Source organism: Pithys albifrons, chromosome 23, assembly GCF_047495875.1.
Source record: "Pithys albifrons albifrons isolate INPA30051 chromosome 23, PitAlb_v1, whole genome shotgun sequence".
In the NCBI taxonomy this organism is placed as follows: Eukaryota; Metazoa; Chordata; class Aves; order Passeriformes; family Thamnophilidae; genus Pithys; species Pithys albifrons.
This window is the reverse complement of record NC_092480.1, coordinates 937924-965715: the sequence shown is the minus strand read 5'-3', so window position 1 is coordinate 965715 and position 27792 is coordinate 937924. Positions and strand designations below refer to the sequence as shown.

Below are 27792 nucleotides of genomic sequence, written 5' to 3'. Positions count from 1 at the left end.
GGTCTTTTAAATTTTTATTTTCTCAAGGGGTTGACTGAAACCACTGAATTAATTTGAGGGCAGCCAGTCACAGTTGCCAACAGCCCAGAGCTGGCTGGAGTGAGTCTGTTCCTCAAGATCCAGCTGCTTTCCTGCTTCGAAGGAACAACCCACATTTAGGAGGTACTTCCTACACCTGTTGCCTTGGTCCACTGGCAGAATATCCTGTACAGCTGTTCCAAAGCTGGAGATGTTTCCAAGTCTTGGAGAGGAGGGAGAGACAGGTAAATCTCCTCTTTGTGCTGGTTCCCTGCTCCAGCCATCCTTTGGGAAGTGTTTTCCAGGCTGACAGTGACAAGTCCTGGTTTCATGGACCTGTCTAATGGGTCATGACAGTTGTTTCCATGGCAGAAACTCAGCCCAAGGCTTGGCTGTCCCTGTGCAGCCCCTCTGAGGGTGCCCAGCACCTTTGGGAGTGGGGAGTGCCCAGACTGGGCATGGATGTGACTCTGTTGGAGTTCTCAGGGATGAGGAGAGGACTCGGAGCTCTTGATGCCTTTCATCTGGTGAGCTCCAAGAATTCCACCCAAACCCTGCAAGACCCAGCCAGGGTGGGAACCTGCCCCCTTTCTGCAGGAGGGCAGGTCATGGCACACAGGGGTGAAGGCAGGGGGGTCCAAGCAAGGCCTGTCTCTAATTTTGGAAGCCTGACATCACAGGTTTTCTCTCTTCCCAGAGGTGCTGATCTGCTCCATGGGACATCAGGGGCTGAACTGGGGTGCTCAGCACCCTGGGAGGCAGGTGGGGGGCTTGTCCAGCCAGGAACCTTCCTGTCCTGCTTCCACAACACATGGAAGTTTGCCCAGAACCTCCAAGGAGGAGCAGAGAACTGGCTCTGGTTTCCTCTTCCCTCAGTCTCCAGACTTCATCCTCTCCACCCAAAATGAAAAATGATGTGCTGCTCTGCATCAAAGCTGATCCTTCTCACTCTCCCTTTCTTGATTAATTATATTACTTAATGTACTTAATGCAATCCCTCAAGCTGCTCTTCTTGTGTCCCAGTTCCCTGGGGTGTGGCAGCCGGTGCCAAACCCACCATGAACCAATGGGAGAGAGCTGTGGGGCTGGCATGGGGCTGGCATGGGGCAGCCCCACTCATGGGAGCTCTCTGATTCCAAGGTGTGCCTTGCTGCCAAGGGAGACCTGGCTGGACACTGCTCTGCTCCTCTGCTGGGTGACTAATCCAGGGAATTCTGTGCTCCACAGCAGTGCCAGGGATTTTGATCTGTCACTGCTTGGTAGCCAGAAGGCACAGAGAGTCCAGAACAAACACAGTCCCCTCCCTGCAGACAAGAGATCCATGGAAAGAGGAATTTGTTCACGCAGGGAATTTGGAGAACTGCGAAGGGTCAGATTCTGGCCACAGAAAAAAACCCAATGGGGCAGCTTTGCTGAGTTCCCCAGGGCCAGGCCTGGGCTGCAGGGGACCTGTGTGAGCTTGCAGGAGCCAGGGGAGCAGCCATGGAGCCTGCAGTGTGTGCAATCCCAGCGATAAGCAAAGGGGCAGGGAGGCAGCCCAGGGTGGGAGCAGAGCAGATAAGGACAAAGGTGTAGGCAGAGGTGGAGTTCTGGAGAGCTTTGAGAGTTGGGCAAGTGGAATTGGGAGAGATGCAGGGAGCAGTGCTGCAATGCATGGGCAGGTGGGGCAGGAGGGCAGCACCTCAGGGATGGGGATGGCTGGGGAGGACAGAGCTGGGATGGAGACAAATCACAGCCTCAATGGTGGGACCATTGATTTCCCTGCTATGATTGGAGGTTCTCCCTGTTCTGGCCAAGAAAATGACATCTTTTCCTCCCTGGTTTTAAAAGACTTCCAGTTTGGCACATCCACAGGCCTTGGCAGGGAAGGTACCACACACCTGAGCACCAGCAGTAGGAGTGAAGATGCTCTAAGTGGTTGTTCTGCTGTATCATCTCCCCAGCTCTGCTCCCTGAGCCCAGATCACTTCCTGGAGGCTCTGCCAGGCTCTGCTGCCCAGGCTGCTGCAGGGGCTGTGGGAGCTGCCCAGCTCCCCCCGGGGGCTGTGGGAGCTGCCCAGCTCCCCCCGGGGGCTGTGGGAGCTGCCCAGGTCCCTGCAGAGGCTGTGGGAGCTGCCCAGGTCCCTGCAGAGGCTGTGGGAGCTGCCCAGGTCCCCCCGGGGGCTGTGGGAGCTGCCCAGGTCCCCCCCGGGGGCTGTGGGAGCTGCCCAGGTCCCTGCAGGGGCTGTGGGAGCTGCCCAGTCCCTGCCCAGGCGCTGTGGGAGCTGCCCAGGTCCCCCCGGGGGCTGTGGGAGCTTCCCCTGCTCAGGGTGCTCCCACCTGGGCAGGTGCTGATGGGAGTGTGGCTGTTCAGGGCAGTGGCTCCTCCACCTCTGGGTTTGGGTCTCCCCTCCCTCACCCAGCAGCTGGTTTTGAAGCCTGGTGTGCCACATGTGATCCCTTGAGGTTCATCCTTCAGCACTGAGGAGGGACTTCTCTCCCTTCCCTGTTTGTTTAGAAGCAGAAGTTCCCGGGAACTGCTGTATCAGCCCTTGGATGCAAAGCTGTGTGTGCTCCTGTTTGTTTCCCTTTGAGAAGTGTGTAAACTCCTGAAGGTTTGGGTTTCCCACCCCCACCAACACCAGAGCTGAAGCTCAGAGGACAAACCATATCAAATGAGGCCTCGTTAATGAACTCAAAGGCCTCCTGTGGCTGTGCTGCAGGTGTGCTGAGCTTGGGGATTCTGTATTAGTTTTTCAGAGTGTTGGCCTGGCTGAGGTTTAGGGCACAGCCTGTTGGGAGTTCAGCACGGGATGAACTCCCCTCCTGTTGTGCTCACACCTTCCAAAAGCTCCCAGCCTTCAGGGGGATGTGAATGTTACAGGCTGAATGTCGTGGCATTGACTTAAAGGTTCTCTGCCTCCTTCCTGGGTGTCTGTTAAGCCCTTTGTGCAGGATAGCACATGTGGAAATAGTAATTGCAAGCCCATTATTACTGTTATTATTGCCATAATTTATTGTTAGTGTGTTTTTTATTTTATGGTGCCCACGTGTGCGGGTAATTCACTTACGCCATCGGGAGGTGGGAAGGCTCAGGGAGCTGCACTTGGATCTGGCTTTGAGACCTGTTTGCAGCGTAAAACTTCCTCCCCTGGCCTCAGGCAAATGGTTTTGGGGCAGCTCCAGGCGGTGCTGGAGTGTTGGAGCTGGTTTTGGGGTGACTCAGCCCTGGCAGAGCTGGGCTGTTCCTGCAGCGAGTGCCTCAGACCCTCCGTGTGCACCTGATGCTCCTCTCCCTGTGCCGTGCCCGGATGGGAGTGAGTCAAACTCTTCAACAGCTGCGAGATAAGGCAGATACAGAGGAGATAAATGCGTTTCAAAGGGTTACTGTCCAAACAGAACCATCACAACAAATAGGGTTGTGTTCAGCCCAGCGCTGCAGGGGATGGAGCTTTGGCAGCTCAGCTGGGGAGGCTGGGACAGCCCCACTTTGTCAGGGCAGGGACAGCCCTCACTGCATTTGGGGAGAGCCCTGGGGGCTCTGGGGCTCAATCAGTGGCTCCCACCGTGGTGAGGAGGGTGATAGAGCAGTACCTGCCTTACACCAAAGCTCATCCAGAGGAGCTGCTGCATTTTGGGGCTGCTTTGGTGTCTGATAGACAAGGAAACCCAGCTGAGATTCCCAGTGAGCCTGAACTGGCTTTATACAGAGCCCTGCCCAACCATCAGTCCATTGCCCCAGATGTGGGTCTGTCTTTTCATAGAATCACAGAATGGGTTGGGTTGGAAAAGCCCTCTGAGATCATCAAGTCCAACCCTTGGGCCAACTCCAGTCCCTTTACCAGATCATGGCACTCAGTGCCACGGCCAAGCTCAGCTGAAAAACCTCCAGGGATGGGGAATCCACCCCCTCTCTGGGCAGCCCATTCCAATCCCTGAGCACTCTCTCTGCAAAGAATTTCTTTCTGCTCTCCAACTTCAATTTCCCCTGGCAGAGCTTGAGCCCATCGTGCCCCCTTGTCCTATTGCTGAGTGCCTGGGAGAAGAGACCAACCCCCACCTGGCCAGAACTTCCCTTCAGGGAGTTAGAACTTCCCTTTGAAGGGTCTCTCCTTCCCCCTGTGCCATCAGGCCCTCTGAGGTGACTCTTCCCAACTTCCTGCCTTTCCACAGCTCTGCAGTCTCTGCAGGATGTTTTCATGAGCCCAACGTTTGCCAGAAGTTCACAGATCAGTTACAAAACAGATATACTTTTTTTTTTCCTCTCTCCTTCCTACTGGTAAGGAAGAGTTTGTGCAGTAATTGCAGGCAGGTTGGGAGATGTTTTCTTCATAATTCTCCTTCTTATGAAATGTTTATGAAACACCTTCCACAAATCAGTTACGCAAGGAAGCTCCAGAGCTTTGATCATTTTCCATCACCCTCACTATGTTTCTTAGTTTGTTTTGCTTTTTGTTTTTGTGTTGAGGCCAGAGATAGGTAACAAACCATCCATCCTTGCCCAGGCCCAGCAGATGTTCAGCCAACTGCAGAGGGGACTCTTCCTCCCCAGTCACCCCTCCTGTTTTCCCTCTGGTTGCTCGGGGGCACCTGACCCTGTTTTAAGGCTGTGAAAACATCCACTTGAGATTGGCAGATGTGATTCTGTTGCTGTCCTGGAGCACCCTGAGCTCCTGTGCCCCCACCTGCTGTCACCTGCTCAGAGCAGCTGTGCAGTCCCAGCCAGCAGCCTCTTCCCTCACCTCTGGCAGGATGTTTGCAGGGCATTCCTCGGTCCTGCACTTTCCCTGCTCATTTTTCATGGAATCCTGGAATGGTTTGTGTTGGAAGGGACCCCGAAGAGACCATGTCATTCCAATTCCCCATCCATGGGTAGGGAACCTTCCTCTACACCAGGTTGCTTTCCTTGGACAGTGTTATTTCCCCAGATAAAATGCAGTGGGAACAAGCTCAGAGTTCTTGTTCCCCATTCCCCTCCTGTGACAATGGTCACATAAAACCAACATCCTGAGCAACCCCAGTGGGATCTGCTCCTGGTTTTAACCAAATCACTGTTGCTCCTTTGCAGTGTTTCCATCCAATACCTACACAAGGTGGTTCTGTAATAATTTTATAATTCCAACCTTTTTTTTTCCAGTTCCTTAATGAAAACCCTTCCCTTTTCTGCAAGGCACATGCACTGGGAAAGGAGAAGGCAACTCCTCCCCTTGCTTCATTAATTTAAATTTACATTATTTTAAGGGAGTCTCATGGTACTGAGCAGCCTCACCCACAATGTGTGTGGGTTTTTGGGGTTTTGGGGTTGGTGTTTTTAATGCAAACTTGGGAATATTGCCGGTTTAGCAGGGAAAAAAACGAAGGTGTGGGATTTGCATAAAACCATCCCCAAAGTTTTGGCTGAACAATTAGCCAGCTGCAGGCCTCGTGGCGAGAGGAAGAGGAGGGAGAGGTAAATTTGAGCCCAAACCCACTGGAACTGGGTGCAGGGGGGAGAAGGGTTTGTTGGGAACAGGCAGTTCCCGCCCACAGCGCGGAGGGAGCCGAGAGCGCCGGGGCAGGAGCAGTGGGAGATGTTGTTGTTGTCGAGTCCTCTGCCAAACCCACCTCCTCCTGCTCCCATCCTGTGCCATGCTGGGGTGCAGCTACACACCCCTTTGTGCCTGGCACGCTGCCAGATCATCCTGCTTGGCAGCTGCGAAAATTGATCTGGGTTTGGGAATGGCTCGTGCTCCTCCGGCTCTGCGCTCCCACCGCGACCGGCGCTGCAGCCTCGGCCTCTGAGACGGGTTTTGGGGCACCTGGAGGTCTGTGTGCTGTGGGGCACACACGTGAATAGCAAGCAAAGTTACTGAATTTTTTTTAATTTTTTTTTTATTTTGGCTTGTTTTTAACGCACCCTCAGAAAGGGAAAGGTCCGTAAATCTCAATGAGCGAACGGCTCCGGGGTAACGGAGTGTTCCCCTGAGCCCCTTGGCTGACACTCACTCACTCAGACACTATCACTTGATAGTGATCAAGAAGATCCTTCCATCTTTTTCTCTGCCAGGCTGAGAGGGATGATCTTGCCAACCTGAAAGGTAGGAAAGAGCTGAGATTCTCAGCGTGTTTCCCCCCCCGTTGAAGGTGTTACTGCAGAACTGGTTTCGGCTGCAGCTGGAATGGAAGGGGGTGTTGGAATCACCTTCCAAAGGCAGAGGGGATGTTGAGCCCCATTCTCTGGAGCTCTGAGCCTCCTGGGGGTCAGGTTTTCCCCCTTGGCATCCCCCTTTTCCCTCTGCTCCTCTGCTGTGGAGATCGGTCAGAGGTTGGGCTCGATGGTCTCAGAGGTCTTTTCCAACCTCAGCCATTCTGGGTCTTTGTTTGCTTTGGTTAAATGGGGAAAACCCTCCCTCGACCCAAACCAGTCGCTTGGGATGTTGTTTTTGAGCTGCCATTGTTGTCCCCCTCTGCTGGTGGGAGCGTGTATGGCCTGAAGGGTCCATCAGTTGGACAAAGCCCCTCCAAGGGGACCCTCCTCATCCCTGGGGAATGGAATTTGGTGGGAGATGGTCAGTCGTGGCAGTGGGTGGGAATCTGCAGTGCTGAGCCCATGGATGGGGATTTCTGTCCTTTCTGGTGCCCTCCTGGTTTTCCCAGTGTTTGGGAGCTGGAGGCTCTTTGTGGCACTTGTGGTGTGAACTTTGTTGCTGGAGTTTTCATGGAGAAACTTGAGCTGAAGGTTCCTTGAATGTTTTCCTAGAGAATGTGTGTTCTAAGAGTTCTGTGTGACCTCCTGTCTGTGCACAGTCACCCCTCACAGCTCTCAGGAACTAACCTAAAATCTTCTAAACCCTCCCCAACCTCCCTCCTGTGCCAGTCAGTGCTACCAAAGGACTTCAGCAAGTACAAAGTGCTGGAACAAATTTTTTATGATTATTCTTTAATAAATGTATATTTCTAAATGTAGTGGCAATGCTAGAAATTCACATGGAGACTAAAGAATGAACCAGAAATAAGGATTTGTTACTGGTCCTTGGCAAATTCTTCTCTTAAGAGTGCCCACTCAGAAAGCAAGGTTGGTTTTTTCTCATGGACAAGAACCTTTCTTGAACATTCAAGTAGCTCCAAATGAGCACTGGACAAAGGGCTGACACCTGTGAAACTTTCCAGTTTCCCCACACCTTGTTGTAACTAAGGAAGGAGATTTATTTTTTCCTTAAAACTCCTTGTTGCTTTCTGATAGAAGCAGAGCAAATACATTTGGAGCCTGGAGTGCTGCATTCTCAGGGCTGGAAGATTCCTCTGCTTTTTGAGGTGTTTTACTCCATGACCTTTCCTCTCCCATCCCCTTGTGCCATTCCCTGCTCCCTGTGGGACACAGTGAGAGGTTCTCCATGGCCAGCCCTGCTGTGGGGTGTGAGTCGTGATCTGTGAGTGGGAATTGCTTCTTGTCTTCATTATAACTCCACAAAATGCTTTAAACCTGGAGCTTGGTTGCTTCTTGAAGTGTTTTAATGAATGTGTTTAAATTGAGCAACTGCCCGTGGCTTGGCAGAGCAGGAAAACTGTCCATGTGTAGCAGGAAAACTCTGTCCGTGTGTAGCAGGAAAACTGTCCATATGAAGGAGGAAAACTCTGTCCGTGTGTAGCAGGAAAACTCTGTCCATGTGTAGCAGGAAAACTGTCCATGTGTAGCAGGAAAACTGTCCATATGAAGGAGGAAAACTCTGTCCATGTGTAGCAGGAAAACTCTGTCCATGTGTAGCAGGAAAACTCTGTCCATATGAAGGAGGAAAACTGTCCATGTGAAGGAGGAAAACTCTGTCCGTGTGATAAAGGGGAGAGCAGAAGTGGGCAATGACCCTGCCTTTGCCTTTCAGCAATGGGAACAGCACCTGAATTCCCCTGAGAGGAGCCTCTCCCCAGTCCCCCCAAGCCCCCTGGGTCCTGGCTGCCCATTCCTGCTGCACCCCTTGGCTCTGCCCCCTCCCTGGGTCCTGGCTGCCCATTCCTGCTGCACCCCTTGGCTCTGCCCCCTCCCTGGGTCCTGGCTGCCCATTCCTGCTGCTCCCCTTGGCTCTGCCCCCTCCCTGGGTCCTGGCTGCCCAATCCTGCTGCACCTCTTGGCTCTGCCCCCTCCCTGGGTCCTGGCTGCCCATTCCTGCTGCACCCCTTGGCTCTGCCCCCTCCTTGGGTCCTGGCTGCCCATTCCTGCTGCTCCCCTTGGCTCTGCCCCCTCCCTGGGTCCTGGCTGCCCATTCCTGCTGCACCCCTTGGCTCTGCCCCCTCCTTGGGTCCTGGCTGCCCATTCCTGCTGCTCCCCTTGGCTCTGCCCCCTCCCTGGGTCCTGGCTGCCCATTCCTGCTGCTCCCCTTGGCTCTGCCCCCTCCTCCTGCAATGCCTTTGCTCTCGTTTCAGATCAAAACCGAGGACCTCAGTGAGTCCCTGCAGTCTGCGCTGCCCCCCAGGTCGGGGCACCTCGTGCAGGGCTCCTCCATGATGCCTGGCAGCCAGCTGGCAGGGGTGAGTGTCTGAGCTGCTCCAGGGATCCAGGGCACCTCTGCCAGACTGCTCTGGACACTGGCAAAAGGAGCCTGAGGAGAACTGACTGGGAAAGGGAATGTGTGGGGATAAACTCCAGCCTCCCCCTCAGCCTCTGCTGGTGCATCCAGAGGTGCCCTGGCCACAACCTTGGCTGGGATTTCTCAGCCTTTCCTCTGCTGGTGCATCCAGAGGTGCCCTGGCCACATCCTTGGCTGGAATTTCTCAGCCTCTCCTCTGCTGGTGCATCCAGAGGTGCCCTGGCCACATCCTTGGCTGGGATTTCTCAGCCTCTCCTCTGCTGGTGCATCCAGAGGTGCCCTGGCCACGTCCTTGGCTGGGATTATTTCCTTTGAGGGTTTGCTAAATAGCAAACCACCCCATGGTCAGGAAATCCCTTGAACTGAAAGTAATTGGAGGCTGAGACAAGAGCAGGGGAAGTGTCAGGTGGGTTTGGCTCAGAAATGTCATTTTCAAGAATTAAGTTTTTCAGGTAAAAGCAGAGAGTTCTCCACGTGGGTGTCTGTGTGTGCACAGAACTCTTCTTGTACAGCTGAAACCTTCAGATCCTGGAATGCTTTTGGACCTGCAGCTCCCACATTGCACAAATCCAGTGTGTTTGCAGTTCAGTGCAAAGTGTGGAGAGGGTCAAGGAGAGGAGAGAGATGCTCCCCAGGGAGGAGATGCTTCCCAGAGAGGAGACATCTCTGACTGTTCCCTTTGCTTTCCCACAGGATATGAGCTCCCTTCACACCCTGCAGCAGCTGGTGTTGCTTCCTGGACATATGCAGTCAGTCCCCCAATTCCTTCTGTCCCAGTCTCAGGCAGGACAACAAGGTAAGAGCAGTAAACCCTGAAATGGGCATCGTTATAGGCAGATGAATACCCAGGGAAAACCTCTCTGCCCAAGGTGTTCCCTTTGGGCAGCCTGTCGGGTTTGCCCAGCCCGATGCTGCCCCTCCCTGTGGTACCCGATGCTGTTCCCACCCCGGGGATGGTTCCAGAGCCACGGGGAAGGGTCCAGGGCTGGAGATGCTCCTGGTACCTGTGCCTTGTGTGCTCCAAGAGTGCCACCTTGGGGCCAGGCTGGGCAGCAGGGGAGGATCCCTCCTGGAATGCAGGCCAGCCACTGGTTCCCGCTGGGGAGCAGTGCCAGCCTGCCTGGGCTCCCTGCCACCCTGCATTTCTCCCAGAGAGCTGGGCAGAGGCTGAGCTGAGCTCTGGCAGTGCCCTGGAGGGAGGGAGAGCCCAGGGAAGGAGCTGCAGGGCAGTGCTGGCACAACAGGCAGGTCTCACCCAGCCTGGGGGGCACAGGGACAGGTTTGGAGCTGCCATGGGGCAGGAGGTCCCATTGCTTCTGAAACCCACTGGGATCAGCCCCAGGAAAGGGCTGAGGGTTGGGCCCAGCCCTTGAGAAAGTCCTTGTGTTTGTGGTTTTGCCACCAATATTTTTATGGCATTTCTCCAACCACAGAGATGCCACAGAGCATCTTTTCTGCTGCTTGTGGACAGACAAACAGGCTTTGATCCATAACCTGAGAGATCCAAAGTGATTTGGGTCCTTGGCTTGTATTCTTGATTTATGCCAGCCCAGAGCTCACTCTGCATGAACCAAAATTCTGAATTAAAACCTTAAATCTCTGCAGCTCAAAGCACTGGTCCAGACACCCCACCAGCAAACCTGGCTGTGGGCAGGACAGGACATCAACTTCCCTCTCTGCCAAAGGATGCTGAGTGATGTATAAAGGAACTACTTGATTTATATTTACCAGTGATCTTGACTTTAGTTGGTTTGAAGGAGGGTCAGGACAATCAACTCAGGTGTAGCAAACACCTTATACTGCAAAGCACAACTTGCTGCCTTTTCTAAATTAGAGTTTCATCTGCTCAGTGGCTGTTCTGGCAGCTGCAACCCCCCCACAGGGGGCCACTTGTTTGGCTGTGACCCCTTTTAGTTCCAGACTTGCCTAAGACTGGGGTTTTTGGCCAGGAGCTGGAATTCTGTGCAGGAGCATTTGCAGAAGTGGTTGCCAGGTTTTAATGATGCTTTGCCATGGCCCTGCACTGGGAGTGACAGTGAAGGCAGAGCCTGGATTTGGGAATTAACTGTTTGGAACAGGCACAGGTGGAGTGTCCTTCCCATGGAAGAGAAGCACAAAACACTCCTGAAGTTGTCTTGGAGCCATGAGGGGAACACCCTCAGTGTCTGCTGAGTTCTGGCACAGCAGTTCATGGATTTCATGGCCAAGGGATTCGTGGGCTCAGCCTTTCCCTGAGTTCTGGCACAGCAGTTCATGGATTTCATGGCCAAGGGATTCGTGGGCTCAGCCTTTCCCTGAGTTCTGGCACAGCAGTTCATGGATTTCATGGCCAAGGGATTCGTGGGCTCAGCCTTTCCCTGAGTTCTGGCACAGCAGTTCATGGATTTCATGGCCAAGGGATTCGTGGGCTCAGCCTTTCCCTGAGTTCTGGCACAGCAGTTCATGGATTTCATGGCCAAGGGATTCGTGGGCTCAGCCTTTCCAAGAGGACGTGCATTTCAGTCTGGGGTTTGTGTTTTAGGGCTGGTTCTAAGCCAGATAAGTTGCCAGCTCTGATTCCTCCTGCCCTGCTGTGGTTCCCAGAGCAAAGGAGAGCCCTGACTGTGGAGGTGGGATGAGCAGCCAGGGAGATGGTGGGAATACTCAAAATATTGCTGCTGAAATCTTCATCTTGTGGAACAGCCCCAGTCCCATCAGCTGCCAGACTGGTGGGTCCTGAACCAGCCCATCATTTTCATCTGAGCTCCAGCTGAGCTTTCACCAAGGTGTTCAATCATGATTTTAAAGACTCCAAATGACAGAGCATCTGCCATGTCCCCAGGCAAGCCATTCCTGGGATTAATTACCTGCTCTGTGAAAAATGTGCACCTCATTACCAGCCTGCATTTGAAATTCAAAGTTGTTCCAGCATTAGGGAAGGCTCAAACCCCAATCTAAATAAATAAATGGGACAGTGCACAGCAGAGCTAAATTAAACCAGAAAAGGCAGAATTAGAGAGTAGGGGAGCAATTGATTCTGGAGATTATGTGTTTTCCCATTTATCAGCAGAAGTCCATAAATTTCTACAGATTTCCCTATAATTGTCACTTATAATCAATTAAATATATTGACTGTTCCAAGAAAAGTGGTAACTCCTCACTAAATTTCAAAGGTTTCACTCATAATGGACTTGATCCAAAGTAAATTTCTAGGGAACTACAAAACTTAGTCCTGTAGGACATTCCCTGTAAGAGAGATGGGCTTGTGCTTGGCAGTTTGTCAACGAAACAATTACACAGTCTCTATAAATACTATTTTTTGTTGGGTTTATGGATTTTCCTTCTCTTTTCCTTTCATCATTTCGTGTCAGTTCATACATTCCAGAAGAAATTCAATTTCTATGAAATGCAGTGGGGTAGAATAGCAAGGGTCAGATGGCTTCAAAATGACACTTGAAATGTACAACAGAGCAGAGTGGGAGGGCTCTCGAGATTAACTGCAGGATCAGGGGCTTTAACAAGATCAAGTGGCTGAAAGTTGGAGTCAGTAAAGCTTATACTGGAAATAAGATGTACATTTTTCTAACAGCTGAAGTGATTAAGCTGTGGGGGAGATCACCACGAGGGGTGTAGTGAACCCTCTGCTGCTTTAACCTGAAGCCAAAGTCAGAGGTCTGTGAAAATCCTCTGCTCTGGTTCAGCCTCAGGGGGATGAGCTACACACAGGGAGCAGTAGATGAGATATTTTCCTTGTATAATTATTATAATAATCCCTTTCAGGCTAAAGAGCCATGAGAAGAACCTTGTCTTTCTCCTAATCACATTGGTGATGGCTGAAATTCTGGTATTTTGAGCAAGAACTCACTGCTGGAGCTGAGCAGGAGCCTCCCCTGGGCAGGGCTGTTCAGCTGCTGCAGGAGCTGCTCTGACAGATGTGTCTCTTCTTCCCTCCTCAGCTTTGCAGCCAAACCTCCTCTCCTTCCCTCAGCAGCAGGGCAGCCTCCTCCTCTCCCAGCCAGGCCCCAGCCTGGCATCACAGGTGAGTCCCACCTGCAGCTGCAGCTCCAGGCAGGGCCAGTGGCCCAGGAGATGGGGTGGGTTCTGCTGCTGTGACTCTGAGCGTGTTTGGGGGGCTGTTCCCGCAGGCTGTGGGTCGTTCTGGGCTCCCTGGCTCAGCAGTGGAACCCCACCTGGATGTACCCCAGCACCTGCAAGTGGCCAAGCACCTGAACCCCTCGGGGGCATCAGAGGAGCCCAGTGACCTGGAGGAGCTGGAGAAGTTTGCCAAGACCTTCAAGCAAAGGCGAATCAAACTGGGCTTCACGCAGGTGAGAGGCTTTGTGTGGCTTGGGGTGGGGACAGGCTGGGCTGGGGGAGTGTGCACAGAGCTGTGGGAGGGCTGGGTAGGTACAGTTTGGCTTATTTTGCAGCAGCCCCTTCCAAAAACATGAAGAGACAAACCCTTCCTTGCCATGACCTCGTTGTCTGCCCCTTCTCCAGCACACAGGGGCAGGTTCCCCTGGGAGGAAAAGCCACTCTGACTGAAGGGCAGGTCATGGAAAAAAGGCTGAAGCTGCTCTGGAAGCAGCCTGAGAGGTGGTCTGGCAGCAGGAGGCTGGGAGGGGGTTCCTGGGCTCATGGTTTGGGTCTTCCCTGGCAGGGGGACGTCGGCCTTGCCATGGGCAAGCTCTACGGCAATGACTTCAGCCAGACCACCATCTCCCGCTTCGAGGCCCTCAACCTCAGCTTCAAGAACATGTGCAAGCTCAAACCCTTGCTGGAGAAGTGGCTGAGTGATGCAGGTGGGTGCCAGCACGTGCAGAAGTGCCACCAGGGTGAGAGGATCCATCCAGGAAGCTCCAGGAAAAGGTCAATCCATTCAGCCCTCCCTGCGTAAACTGGGAATAACGGGGAGCTCTGGAGGTGCTCAGAGATCAGCCCATGAATGTCATGGAAAAGGAAGGTGTCACTGGGAGGGGAATCCCCAGTGGCAGCAGCATTGGCCTGGTGTCCTCTGCTGACTAATCCTGCCTGATTTATCCCAGTGGTTCAGCCAACATCTTTAACTGTGAAGTGAAACCACTGGAAAATGGCTGGTGCCCATCAGAGCAGGCTGGGAGTCAAGCTGGGCAAAGGAAGAGCTGTGTGTGGCTAAAATATTGGCAGTCCTATTTCTTCTCTGCTTTGGGCAAGGTCTTTGATGGATTTGGGGCTGTTGGAGCAATTCTGGTCATCACCAGAGGAGGGATCTGCAATGTAGGAACACTTGGTGTGTTTTGGGAGGTGTCTCGGTGCACAGAAAGGGTCTAGGAAGGAAAACAACTCAGCATCTCCTTGCATAGCATCTCATTTTCCCTCCCTGTTTCCCCAGAATCTGCTCCTTTGGACTCTTCCATGAGCACCCCCAATTCCTACCCCTCAGTGAACGAGATGTTTGGACGGAAAAGGAAGAAGAGAACCAGCATCGAGACCAACATTCGCTCCACGCTGGAGAAGAGATTTCAAGATGTGAGGGCAAAATCTCTCCATGGGTTGGGACCTCCCTCCGAGTTGGGCATTTTCTCACTCATAGTAGCACTGAAGCCTCTAAAAAAAACCCCAAACAAACAAAAAAAGAAAAAAAACCAAAACAAAAGACATCTGTTTTGGTTTGTTTTGAAAGCAGGTTGGAAAATGCTGGAAGGGGTTAACAGGAAAAGCGTTAAACCCAAAGAAACTCCCCATCATTTCCTTGCTAAATGTTGTTTGAAGGGAATTGCAGTTTTATCACCCCATCATCACCCACTGAACCAAAGCTGGTCTCCTGCACCCACCTCTTCTCCTTTTGAGCTGCAGGAGCTCTGTGGCCACCATGCCCCACTAGGCAGCCATTGTGAGACCTCAGGACCACTTTCTGCTGGAACCACTCAGAAGTGGAGCCTTCAGAAAGCAAACGGGGCTTTAATCAGCAGGGCTGAAGTTTGCTTTGAAAATTTCTCATCAAAACTGTTTCTGATCAGCCCGTGGGTTTTTTCTCAGCTTCTCCCTCACATCAAAATTTGCTCAGTCATCATCAGATGGTGTTGGCACCTCATTTTCAGCTGGTAGAAGGCATTCTTTGTAGTGGGAACTGTCTTGGCATCTCTGTGCCCTCAGGTGTGGCCCTCAGGTCTCCAGCTCAGATCAAACCCCACAGAGCAAAAATGCTGTCAAATCCATCAGCAAACAAAGGACTCAGGAGGCAGAGGAGGTGCTGCCATTTCCTTTCTGAGTGAGGGATGGAGGAGGAGGGAGCAGCAGTGGCTCCCCTGAGGTGTGGGGGCAGCTGCACCAGCACCCCTGGGTGTGATGGGACCCCAGCAGTGGTGCAGGGGCTGTTGGAGGGGGTGCTGCTCTCCACCAACAGGACCAGGTGCTGTGACTCATCCCACCCTGATTCCATGGGATCTGATCCCCGGTGTGGTTCACAGAACAATAATCTCTCACCCAAATATTTACCCTCTGTCTCAGCAGCAGGATGTGTCCCCTGCCCAGTTCTCAGCCAACCCCACCCTTGTCCTCCCAGCACCAGCACTGATGCTCTGAGTGCAGCTCTCTGGGGCTCTCTTTAACCTCCTGCCTCTCTCAGCAGAACCCCAAGCCCAGCTCAGAGGAGATCTCCTTGATAGCAGAGCAGCTCTCCATGGAAAAGGAGGTGGTTCGGGTCTGGTTCTGCAACCGGCGCCAGAAGGAGAAGCGGATCAGCTGCCCGATGCCATCCCCCATCAAATCCCCCATCTACAACTCCAGACTGGTGAGAGGCTTGGCACTGAGGAGCTCCAGGTGCCATCCCAGACAAGAAGGGAAGGGCTGTGGGGATGCAGAGGGGTCTGCAGGAGAAGGGAATGTGGCAGGACATTCCACCTGGCACTCCCTGGCTCCTCAGCCCGGGGTAAGCTGCACCTCCAGCAGTGTCCAGAAATGCCCCATGGCTACTCCTGGGGTTGGGATGTCACCAACATCCCAACTCAGATGGGATCACATCCAGAACATTTGGGTTTCTTCTACTGTTGAAGACAGTAGAAATAAAATACAAGTTTCCTAGAAGGAATAGGTTGGTTTAATTGTAGGATAATTTATTCAAATAGGGATGTTATCCCAAAACCTTCCCCCCTGGGACTGGTAAAGAAAACCTTTCCAAAGTTACTGGAGGAGGTGTCAGCATTCCAGAGGATGAGAATTATATGCACTCCTCTCAATTTAGTTGTTAACTCTGAAACAGTTCATTGTTTTACATCTGTGCAGAAATGTAGAATGCACTTCATTAGTGTTGATTGGCTTTCCCTCATGTTGTACATTCACATTTTGGCTCTCATGTTGTACATTCACATTTTGGCAAGTGTGTTTCCACTGCTGGGGAGGATGGGGAGAAGATGAGGAAAATGTTGTGAGAGCTGGTGCAAGCATGTCCTTGTAATGCCCTGTCAGTGGGTAACGAGCTGCTGTTGCATTTCTGCTGCTTAATTTAACAGTTGCTTGGTTGCTTTGACATTAAAAAGTGGCAGGAACCTCCCTACAGCATTGTCAGTGCTGGGAGTGGGAGGGAGAGTCTGTGTTCACAAGCAATATTTATCTTGAAATCTGGGCTTTGGAGTTCCCCATCAGGAGGCAGGAAAGCCTCCCAGGAGGTTTGACCACTTGTTCCCAGCCCCTTTGGGCTCCAGGCACAGGGGCTGCTTGCAAGCCATGGGTTTCTAGAGTGTGTTTGTTGTACAGAGTGTGCCCTTGCTCCCAGCCACCCTGAACAAGGTGCTGCCTGCAGGGTCACAGCTGGACAGCAAATGCCCCAGGCCTGCCTGGATTGCAGCTCCCAAATTACTAATTGTCACCTGAGAGTTCTCACCCAGCCAGAACTCCCTAAAGGACATGGGATTCTTTGTACCCAGGACCAGAGGGAGCTGGAAGGTTTCAGGGAGAACATCCAAAGTGGCTCCTACAACTTGAGACTTCCAGGAAATTTGTCCTCCTTGTGATAATGTCGGGTTTTTCCATGGCTGATCCATAGATTTAGATGTATGAAGTGAGTGTCAGGCATAGGTAATTAATTCTGGTTTCTTTTCATGGCCCTGGATGTGGGAATGGTGCTTCTACCTTGGAGTGTGGATGGAAGTCTGTGTGCTGTGGATGGAGTGTGTGCCTGGGAGGCAGCACATCCTCAGGGAGTGTGGGAGGAGGGGCAGTGTGGGATCTGTACACTCACAGTGCCAACGCTCTCTGCTTTTGTCCCTCCCCAGGTCTCTACCTCAGGGTCCTTGGGGCCCCTCTCGGTCAATCCCGTGCACAGCACCATGCCTGGCACTGGTGAGCCTTGGAAAGCTGCCCCATCCCCTCCCTTCCCTCCTCCCTCTGCCCCTGCCCTCTGACTCGGGGATTTCTGGGTCACATTTACAGGCCACTCTTCATCCAACCCTTGGCTTTGACCAGGGAAAGTGTCCCCACAGCTGTGCCCATGGGATAAGAAGAGCTGAGGCTTTTTCCTGGCTGGGATAAACACATGGGAAGCTTCCTGGGCACAACATTCCCAGGAGAACCACAGGCAGATTTTCGTGGGGTGTTCAGGTTTGGGAGCCAGACACACTTAGAAGCCAAGCAAGGGCTTTGCCTGGGGGTGGGTCACAGGTCAGTTCTCCTCTGGGAAGTGAGAATAGAAATAGTAGAAATAAATAGAAATAGGAACCAAGGGCCACAGGGAGCAGTGCTGGGTCCCCACTGTCCCCTGCAGGGCAGGCAGTGAATGAGAGGAACACCAGGAGGGGTGTAAGATACTCTGGGAACGTTTGGGCTCGGGCTGTCCTGGAGAGGAGGAGGAGGAGGAGGAGCCCCCAGCCTGACTGTGCTCTCTCTCACACAGTAACATCATCGTGTTCCCCAGGGAACTCCAGCAGGCCCTCGTCCCCTGGCAGTGCCCTCCATGCCAGCAGCCCCGGCACAGCCCAGAGCAACTCCAAAGCTGCCATGAACTCTTCTGGTTTCAACTCTTCAGGGTAAGGCAGTGGGGCCCCACAGCTGCCCAGGGCTTGGGGAGGGAAGCAGGGGCACCTCCAGGGAGAATGTGCCAGCCTTGGAGGCTCCAGCAGTGTGGAGATAACGTGGGGGCACGTTCTTAGGTGAAGCTTCACATTGAACCTGAAGCTTCTTGGCAGCCACAATGAACGGATATAAAGCTGTTAAAGAGCATCCAAAGGAGGCTGTGATGGTGGTGAAGCAGGGACAGGACCAGGGAACAGCTGGAGCTGTGCCAGGGAGGGTTGGGTTGGATCTCAGGGAAAGGCTCTTCCCCCAGAGGGTGGTGGGCATTGACCAGGCTCCCCAGGGCAGTGGGCACAGCCCCGAGGCTGCCAGAGCTCCAGGAGGGTTTGGACAACACTCTTGGGACAGGGTGGGATTGTTGGGGTGTCTGTGCAGGGCCAGGGGCTGGACTTGATGATCCTTGTGGGTCCCTCCCAACTCGGGATATTCTGTGAGTCTGTGATTGTTGGGATGTGGCTGTTTTTCTGCTTGAAAAAAAATAACAAATCACATTTTGCCTGAAAAGCTGTGCTGGATTAAGAAAAGGGAAAAGAAACCCCAAAGTGAATAGGTAAACTGGCCATGAGGACTGGCCTAACCCAACTCTTTGTGTGGAGGAAGCAGAGAGGCTGATTTGCTGTTTCTGCTTGGATAAACCCCCTCCACAGCCCATTTTCTCTCCTGCAGTGCCACCCAGAGAGCTCTGCTGAGAGTAACTCTCTCACAGTGGCACAACAAAGGGGTTTTTTCCCTCTGCCCTCCCTTTAGATGCTGGAAAAGCATTAGGGCAGACTTGGGCTCCAAGTCCTTGTGGCTCTTTCACTGCAGGTGCCTCTGCCACAGCCTGTGCTGCTCAGGGCTCTGCTCCACCCCATCTGGGATGCTGAGGAAAGAAGGAAACAGAGTGGGAAAAGGGTCAGAGGGTGTGCTTTGAGTCACAGATCACCCTGTGCCATGAGTCAGACCTCCTCTTGCACGGTCCAACAGCCACAGGGAGCCCATGGAATCAGGAAGGTCTTGCTTGGAGAGTCAGAGGTTTGCTCTGAGCTCTCTGGAGGAGCAGAGGATCATTTGCTGAGTGAGGGTTACAAAGGGAATAGGGATGGGTTTTATTTTGTGGGGAAAGGGTTACCAACTGCAGCCCTTGTTCCTGTCTTGCCAACAGATCTTGGTACCGATGGAATCAACCAACCTACCTCCACTGAGCCACCTCCACCCTGCAGCAGAGCTGCCCCCGAGCCACGGACCAGCTCCTCCAGGAACCATGCCAGGGGCAGCATCTGCCCTCCCAGTGCCCTCCAGGCGCTGCCCAAGGCAGGGCTTGGCTGAGGGACCCTCTGAGCAGCAGAGCTCTCCAGGGCCTCCAGCATTCCCAGCCCCAGCAGTGACATTTAAGCCTCCAGCACCGAGCCCCTGCTTAGCCCTGACTGCTTGGCACTCACTGCCCTCTGCTTGCCCCGCGCTGGGGCCGCCTGGCAGGCTCTGCCCGGGAAGGATTCCTCGTGCCAGGCCTCTCCCTTGCCCTGACCCACCCAGAGCTCCCCCAGGAGGGTCTCTCTGCTCTCCCTGCCACGCACACGCCCCGGGCGGCCCCGGGCTGAGCCGAGGGACCCCCTCACTGCATTTCACACCCCCTGTGCCCCCCTGGCAGCCTTGGCCCTGCACAGCCCCCCATGGCACTGGGCTCTCTCCACTTCCAAACTTGCTTTGCTTTGAGCCTTTCTGCTCTTTCTAAAGGTGCTTGTTTGGTTTTTTTTCACCCCCCACCCCTTTTTTTATTTTTCCCTCCTTTGTTGTTTTTTTTTTTTTCATTTTCCCCTTTATTTTTAATTAAGTATTTTAGAGCCTTCTAATTTTTTCCTTTAAAAAAAAAAGCACAACAAAAAAAAATAATTGTCTTTTGCAAAATTTGTGTCCAGGTCTTGTTATTGCTCCCAGATGCTGTTTGAAACCTTGGGGGAAATGCTGCCTAGAAGCAGTTTGTGATGATTTGGTGGGACAAGGATGAGTCTTGACCTTCCCTTTTTTTTGTTTCACTCATTCTTTGGGTTTTACCTGACCCCAAACACACCCAGATTTGAGATGTTCTGCTCTTCCCTGGGTGTGGCTTGTCTGTTCTCTGCTTTTGTGCTCCTGGGAGGACTCTGGTGTTGCTCAGGAGTGACCCTGGAGGGTGGTGGGTGAAGTTTGCAGAGTGTCATCAGATGCCAAAGTTTGGGAACCATCAACTTTCCCAGCCTGTCACCAGGAAGGTTGTGGTTCCTTTAGATACAGATATTTAATTTTGTTAAAGTCCTCCTCATTCCTGGTCAGGCTGTCTGTGGGTACAAGTAATTAATTCAGTGGAACTAAAGTTAATATCTGAGTCACAGACTGTAAATAGACATTTTTGAGTAGTATTTGATGGCTTTTTTAGGTAAACATGAGCTTTTTTTAAGGAAAGTAAAAATGATCCTTTGTCACCACTGGGAATTTGATCCCTCCTTTCTTGCCCTCCTCCCCCAGTCACCCCCTGGGTGATGAATTAGGGGCTCTGTGGACCTGAGGAGTTCATCAGCTCCTTTCACACAAAGCATTGAGCCCTCCATGCACATTGTACATAGAATTTGGTGCTTTAAGTCAGGTTTTGCTGTAGAAGCTGACACTGATAATAATGAGGACTGGAAAAGATCAGGTAACATTTCCTGAAAAATATTTCTTTTTTTTTTTAAAATACTGAAACAAGTTTTTTTAAAATGTTCTGACACAAAACAAGGACAAACTGTGTTTCTGTTTCCTGGATTCCCCCCACTACCCATTTACCTCAAACACTTTCATCATCTCTGTTTTTCACTGGAAACATAAAAATTAAACCTTTGTTTTTCCAACAAAATGTCTTGTGATTACAAAGAAACCATTTAATGTTGGGAAAGCAAGAACTGTAGATGGGTGGTGCTCATCCAGCTCTCCTGATCTCCAGCCCTTCTTTCTGCCATGAATTAAATTTCCTTACATGCTTGGAGGGTTCATTTCAAGCCTTGTTCTCTGTTGCTTTCCAGTTGTATTTAGGAACATGAAATGAATTATTTGAATATAATTGTTCCAAAGCTGAGCTGTCTCAGGTTTGGGTCAGATGTGTGGGTGGCTCTTCTTGGGAGAGTCCTTGAGCTTCTTATGGTCTCTACCAGGGGCTTCCCTGCAAGAACTGCCCTCAACAGAGTGACAGGAATTAACAGGGCAGGTTTTTCAGTGGTGTGCCCTAATGACAGGGTTTTTGAGGAAAAAAATTACCTTACACACAAGAGACCATCCCATTCCACCCCTGCCATGGGCAGGGACACCTCCCACTAGCCCAGGTGGCTCCAAGCCCTGTCCAGCCTGGCCTGGGACACTCCCAGGGATGGGACATCTTTGTTTCAAGGACTCTTCCATTTAGTTTTCAGAAATTCCTCAAAGTAATTTTCTCCCTCCTAAAAAAGGCACTGCATAAATTTGGAATGTTACTTCTGGAAGCTGGGAGGGAAATTCCCAGTGTATTCCATGTTGAATAACAGTGTCTGCACATTGGTGCTGCTGCCAAGATCAAAGGCCAGCCGTGCCAGGTGCTGTGCAAACACATCCTGAGAGCTGATCTCCTGCACAGAGTGTATGAACACAACGACAGATCTCTGGGATTTATTGACAAACTGGGCCTGAAGGGGAAAACAAACACCAGCAGCTCGTTTGCTTCACAAGGAAAGCTCCAGCTGGAAGAGAAATATCTTGGTGCCCTGTCATCTAGGAATCCTTCCAGCCTCACAGGAACATCTAAGGGATTAAAAATAAACACAGCAGGAAATTCCAGCTTTCCAATAGTAAGAGTCACTCCCACAGCCACAGATAAACAATGCAGGGAGCAGTTACTCACACTGTGCTGTAAGAACCTCCTGAGCTACCTGAGCTGGCACCAAGATGGCCCTTGTGCCTGGGCAGTGCCAGGCTCTGTGCCCCACTCTCCTCCCAGGAGAAATGAACAACCTGAGCTGGCACCAAGATGGCCCTTGTGCCTGGGCAGTGCCAGGCTCTGTGCCCCACTCTCCTCTACCATCAGGACTTGAGCATCAGTGCCATGAACCCCAGGAGTGAGTGAAGGGCCAACTCTGAGCTGAGTCTGTGTCTGAAAACACCTCTGGGGTCCCATCCCTGTCCCTTGTGAGTGTAAGGGGTGCAGCCCCATTCATCTGTTACCTGCAGGGGGAGCACCCAGGGGGGAGGCAGGGGGAACATCCAGGGGGAATACAGGGGGAGCATCCTGGGGGATGGAGTGGGAGCACCCAGGGGGATGCAGGGAGAACACCCAGGAGGATGCAGGGGGAGCATCCTGGGAGGATGGAGTGGGAACACCCAGGAGGATGCAGGGGGAGCATCCAGGGGGGATGCAGGGGGAGCATCCAGGGGGGATGCAGGGGAAGCATCCAGAGGGGATGGAGTGGGAGGATCCAGAGGGGATGGAGGGGGAGGACACAGGGGGAGCATCCAGGGGGGATGGAGTGGGAGCACCCAGGGGGAATACAGGGGGAGCACCCAGGGGGGATGCAGGGGGAACACCCAGGGGGGATGCAGGGGAAGCATCCAGAGGGGATGGAGTGGGAGCATCCTGGGGGGATGCAAGTAGAGCACCCAGGGGGATGGAGGGGAGCATCCTGCGGAGATGTCGCGGCGCCCGGCCGGGGCGGGCAGCGCACGGCAGGGCAGGGCAGGGCAGGGCAGATAAAAGCTTCTGGATGTGCCGGCACCGCCTCCCAGCCCGGGCAGCCCCGGAGCGGGCGCAGGTCCCTCAGCGCAGCTGGAGAGCGGCCGGTGCCGGCGGGGCGGGAGCATCGCCCGGACCGGGGTAAGGCCCGCGGGGATGTCGGGCCGTCGGGGAACCCCAGCCCGTGCTGGGGATGGGGTCTGGTTCCCCCGGGGGTCCCGGACCCCGAGGGAGAGGAGCGATCGGGGAGGGCAGAGGCGCTTTGGCACCGGGAGGGCTGAGGTTGTGATTTTCCCCTTCGGGCTTTGGCCATTCGGTGCTGAAGGGGTGCTCGGGAGGGCACCGTGCCCAGGGCGGGGAGGGCGAGGTTCTTGGCTGGATTGTTTTGCTGGTGTGTGTTTTGGGTTTGTTTGGGTGGGTTTTTTCCCCTCTCTGGGGTTGGTACCGAGGCAGAGGGTGGGGATGGGCACGGCTCGCTGAGCGGCTCTGCCCCCCTCACTCTGTCCCTCTGCGCTCAGCAGGATGGTTCCCATCGCCCTGGAGGTGACCGGCAGCTTTGTCACCTGGCTGTGCCTGTACTGCTGCCTCTGCCACCGCCACCGCCACCGGTCCCCCGAGTGGAGCTGCCGCCTGGTCACCCTCCTGCACGGGGTCATTGTCACCCTGCTCTCTGGCTACGTGTCCCTCGTGGATGGCCCCTGGCCCCTGACCCACGCAGGTGTGTTGGAGTCTCAGCCCATCCCTGTCGTGCTCTGTGCTCTCCTCTGGGGCTGGGACAGCTGCGGGGAGGGGCCGGTTGCTGTTGGTGGTTTTGAGGTGTGTTTGGGGGCAGGATTTTGTTGGAATCCACTGCTTCTCTTCCAGCCCTTGCTACATCTTACTATCCATCTTTTTGTTCTCCTTTTTTTTTTTGTTGTTTTGTACATGTACATTTTAAGTTTTCAGGTTGGCAGCTCGAGTTTATTGCAGCATCAGGTGTAGCAACATCTTGAGAACAGACTAAGTGCTTTCACTTCTTTCAGGGTGTAATAACTCCTGACATTTGGCTGCAGTGCCTTGTCTGATGTTTTCTATCATTAAATCTCAGCCAGTTCTGCTGATGGAGGTTTGACTTTCCATCCCTGCTTTTCTAAGGGGTGGAGAGAGAAAGACAATAAGAGCAGGATGTGGCAGGATGGGATGGTGTGCTGGGGAGAGGAGGGAAAGCAGGGCCAGCAGTCCCAGCTTCCAGCCTGGCACTGGGCCCACAGCACAGGGCTGGAAACTGAGGAGGAAAGAGTCCTACTCACAACCTGGACTGCTCCAGGTTGTAGAATGTCTTAACTAAGACCCCAGGCTTATGTCCGTGTTTAATTTCAGGTTCTCCAAACACGCCTCTCCAGATCCACGTGCTGTCCCTGACCTTGGGCTACTTCATCTTTGACCTGGGCTGGTGCCTGTACTTCCAGACAGAGGGGGACCTGATGCTGTTCCACCACACCCTGAGCATCTGTGGCCTGATCCTGGTGCTGGGGCTGGGCAGCTCTGCCACGGAGGTGACCGCCGTTGTGTTTGTCAGCGAGGTCACCAACCCGCTGCTGCAGAGCCGCTGGTTCCTGCGGGAGCTGGGCCGGTACCACACCGTGCTGGGGGAGCTGGTGGATGTCCTCTTTGTGCTGCTCTTCCTGGGGCTGAGGATGGCAGGAGGAGCCTGCATCATGTATGCCATGGTGGCGTCCCCTCAGCCCAGCTGGCTGCTCAAGGCTGGGGGCATGGCCATGTACCTCGTGTCTTTGGGCTTCATGCTGGAAATCTGCCGCTTTGTCAGGAGGAAAATGTTGAAAAAAAACCTTTGCTGGACACGCCTGAAGGGCAGGAATGCTCCTCTGAAAACTAATGGGCACTTGGATGCTCAGTGAGGGGTCAAGGAAGACAATCCCAAGGCTTGGGTCCTGCCTACTGAAGCTTATTCCTGTGCAAAGAACTCCTAAACTGATGTCCTGGCACTGGTTTGCTACCCCTGGAGGAGATGGATCAGTGGATGGAACATGGAGGAGATGGGAGAAGAGGACTGGAGTGGAAATCTGAGGAACCAGACACTGATTCCCTGACTTCTCCAGCAATGGTAGAGCCCCAAGGACAGTGGCAATGCCACCTGTTCACTCTGCAACCAATAACTGCACAGTCTGTATGTTCTGTCACCATTTCCAAGGTAGAATCATTTTACAGTGCACAGAAAATCAAAGATGAAAAATCCCACTCCCTGCCAGTGGGGCTGGGTGGGGCTGTGACCTGCAGAGATTGCTGAGCCTCACTCTCCTTAATCCTGGATTTGGACAAGGTGCTTTCCTGAGTACTTGAATGAAAGCCTCTGAAGGAGACTGAAGTGCTTTCAGGGGTGTAGAAGAGTTGTCCTTTCCGTGTGTGGAGTGATGGTCCTTGAGGTGGGGCAAAGTTTTACCTCATTGTTTTTAATGATACATTTCCTTTTCTTTTTTTTTTTTTTTTTTAATACTTGCATTCAGTCAGATACTGATCTTAGAGCAGTGTGACCTCACTGGGACTGGCTCAGGCCCTTGTAAACAAGAGCCAGGAATTAGGCTTGGGCCAATAAACTTCATAGGCAGGTGTTCTCCTGGCCTTGGGTTGCTTAAAAAGAGTAATCAGGCTTTTTGTGGGTGGAGAGGATGGAGGAGCCCCCCTGGATGCTCCTCCTGTGCTGGGGTTGGCTCATGTACAAGCCACTAAAGCTGAATTCATGGCTCAAACACGTGATTATTCTTCAGGGGTGACAGTGGTGATAAGACAGAACTCAGTGAAACATCTGCTCTGTAACAGCAGGGCCTGGAGTATGGACTAGTTCTCTTGTATTCTTTACCTCTCAGAATTGCGTTCTGACATTTTTCCCTGGGGTTTTAATGTGAATTTCCCTCTGGTTAAGGCTGCAATTGAGAATTACTCTCCTATAAAAGCCTCACTTAGAGCTGAGAAACAAACGGCCTTGTGTTGCCTGCAGGGCTTGTTGCTGCTTTCCAAGAGTTTCCAGGAGGCTCCTCCTGGAGCTGAAGAGCCCCTGCAAGAGCCTGTGTGGGTGTCCCAGGGGTGAGGGGTCCCTCCTGCTGCAGAGGGAGCAGTGGGAGCACGGCTGCTCTGGGGCTGCAGCACCATCAGCTCCTGCAGTGCCTCCTGCCTCACTCATTTAGCATTTTTTGGGCAGATATCAGCCTTGGGTGGGGGTTAGAGGAGGGTGTTTGGAGAGATTAGAAAACGACCTGAAATAACCTCCCTTTTGACATGTCCACTGAAGAGCTGCAGCTGTGACTCCTCAGGAGTGGAAGGGGCAATATTTAGGGAAGCAGGAGCCTTTTCCTCCTGCTGGGCTGGCTCTGGGGGCCTCACAGATGGCACTGTGCTCTTCCTAGAACTATGAGTGATGAGCCTTCTAATAAAATTATGTTCTCTTTCTAAAAAGAAATGGTTGCTGTAATGTTCTTTTTTTTCCCCTGGGTCTGAGGGAGTCAGCTGAAGGAACTGAGGCAAACGGGCTGGAGGAACTTCAGCTCCCACTGGCTCCTGCAGTTCAGGAAGGAGTGAGCTGGGGAGGAAACAAGCTCAGCCTGGGCCATGTGCTCTGCAGGTCAGGCTTGAGGTGTGAGGGGCAGCTGAGGCTCAGATTTGTGACTAATGGCCCCAGAACCTGCCTTGCCACTGAGTCAGCCCTGCAGGGAACTCAGGAGCCATCACACTGAGCTGTTTGCCCTTGATGGACACAGGATCATGGGGTAACTTCAATTCTGGCCAGGATCTGCATCTCCCAGGTGGCCTTTTTTCTCTGCAGCACCAATGCCTCTCTGCTGGGTTTCATCCTGGCAGTGACCATTCAGAAGGTTGGGATTGCAGCAGAACTTGGCCACACTGTGCTGAGAGAAGCAACTGGAAGCCTGGGAGGATCTTCACTGTCATGAGATGTCCCAAGTCACTGCTGAGAGGTTTCATCCTAATATCTGACCTAAACCTGTTCCCTGATCATTTTGGAAACAGCCTTACAGTTCTCTGTCAGCACCTTTTTTTGATCCTAAACTAAGCATGAGAACAGCTTCACCTCAGGAGTTACTGAGGATGCTGGAAGGGGTCTGGTCCAACAGAGGTGGAGGAAAGTAAGCTGAGACCGAAGGTTGGTCAGGGAAGGAAGTGCACTATTAATGCTCATGAGGATGTGCTGAAATAGCAGAAGGATGAGCATCTTGTAGCAATAGGAATCTGTAGCTGGCCTGAACTGGAAAAGTAAGATCTCTATCTTGTTGAATATCCAGCTGAAAACACTTATTGTAAGTGCTGTAAGAGGCAGGTTAAGCCACTCCCACCATCTGTATTTTAAAAGGTGAAACTTGACAGGATGAAGGGAAAAAACAAGGCCCTGTTTTGGGTGTGAGAGCTTGTTTTAAATTCAGTGTATGGAAGGAGTTGGTGTGTTGGTTGGAGGAGGTTTTGTACCTGCTTTAGGTGTCCTGCACAAACCCTGCCCTTGCTGCTCTGGTTGCAGAAGGCAGGACAGGGGATGGTGAGCACTGAATGGCTGCAGTGAGGGGAAAGTGCTGGGCTTGGGAACTGCTGCCTCAGCACTGCCAGGAGGGGGTTGCAGGGCAGGGCTGTGCCCTCCCGGGCTGTGCCCGCTGCAGCTGCCTGGCTGGATGCTGAACCCTGCAGGGCACATTGCCCCGGACCTGGGGTGGCACAGCTTTGGGAGCTCTGCAGAGCAGCCTGTGCACACCAGGCACTGCCTGGCTGTGAGTGAGACAACCCCACGGAGTGCCTGTGCCTGTTATCTCTGCTCCACACACCAGAGGTGGGGGTGTGGCACTGATTTCCTGTGTCCCCAGGCCAAAGTGATGCTCTGTGTGCCCTGTGGGGACAGGAACTTGTGCTGTGAGCAGGGCTGGGAAGATGGTGAAGGGTCTAAAGGGCCATGTGAGCAATTGCTGAGGTCACTTGGCTTGTTCAGCCTGGAGGAGACTGAGAGGAGACTCATCTGCAGCTTCCTAAGGAGGGGCTGCAGAGGGACAGGCACTGATTTCTGCTCTCTGTGACCAGGGACAGGACCAGGGAATGGCTGGAGTTGAGCCAGGGAGGGTTAGGTTGGATCTCAGGAAAAGGTTCTTCCCCCAGAGGGTGGTGGGCACTGACCAGGCTCCACAGGGCAGTGGGCAAAGCCCCGAGGCTGCCGGAGCTCCAGGAGGGTTTGGACAACGCTCTGAGGGACAGGGTGGGATTGTTGGGGTGTCTGTGCAGGGCCAGGGGCTGGATTTGATGATCCTTGTGTGTCTCTCCAGCTGAGGATATTCCATGACCCCTGGGCGCGGTAGGGCCGGGCATGCAGGGATGTGCTGCGGAGCCTGCGGGCGGTCCCTGTTCCAGCCCTACCATCCGTATCTTAGCGCTGCCATCCCTTCTCCATCCTCGTGGTCCCTCCTTCAGCCCTGCCATCCCCGTTCCATCCCGGTTCCATCCCGATCCCATCCCTGCGGTTCCTCCTCCAGC

General features: G+C 53.1%; 2 protein-coding genes across 3 annotated transcripts in view; both read left to right on the top strand.

Annotated features, from left to right (window-relative positions):
- Nucleotides 1-20394, top strand: part of POU2F3 (POU class 2 homeobox 3) — a 44354-nt gene extending 23960 nt beyond the window's left edge. The window contains 10 exon segments of the mRNA XM_071576149.1: nt 8395-8499; nt 9252-9354; nt 12494-12576; nt 12683-12865; nt 13198-13339; nt 13909-14045; nt 15148-15309; nt 16790-16856; nt 17407-17539; nt 18730-20394. Coding sequence (XP_071432250.1) covers nt 8395-8499; nt 9252-9354; nt 12494-12576; nt 12683-12865; nt 13198-13339; nt 13909-14045; nt 15148-15309; nt 16790-16856; nt 17407-17539; nt 18730-18769 — 1155 coding nt within the window. The 3' untranslated portion in view covers nt 18770-20394.
- Nucleotides 20395-22334: 1940 nt separating this feature from the next.
- Nucleotides 22335-25710, top strand: LOC139682149 (TLC domain-containing protein 5-like). 2 transcript variants are annotated; one of them, XM_071576184.1, is made up of 3 exons: nt 22335-22416; nt 22797-22993; nt 23635-25710. In XM_071576184.1, exons 2-3 carry the CDS (start codon nt 22798-22800, stop codon nt 24171-24173), a joined length of 735 nt encoding a protein of 244 aa, XP_071432285.1. In that variant the 5' UTR covers nt 22335-22416; nt 22797; the 3' UTR covers nt 24174-25710. The 2 variants fall into 2 exon arrangements, with proteins under 2 accessions (XP_071432285.1, XP_071432286.1); XM_071576185.1 differs by having other exon boundaries at nt 22354-22416; nt 22794-22993.
- Nucleotides 25711-27792: the final 2082 nt, after the last annotated feature.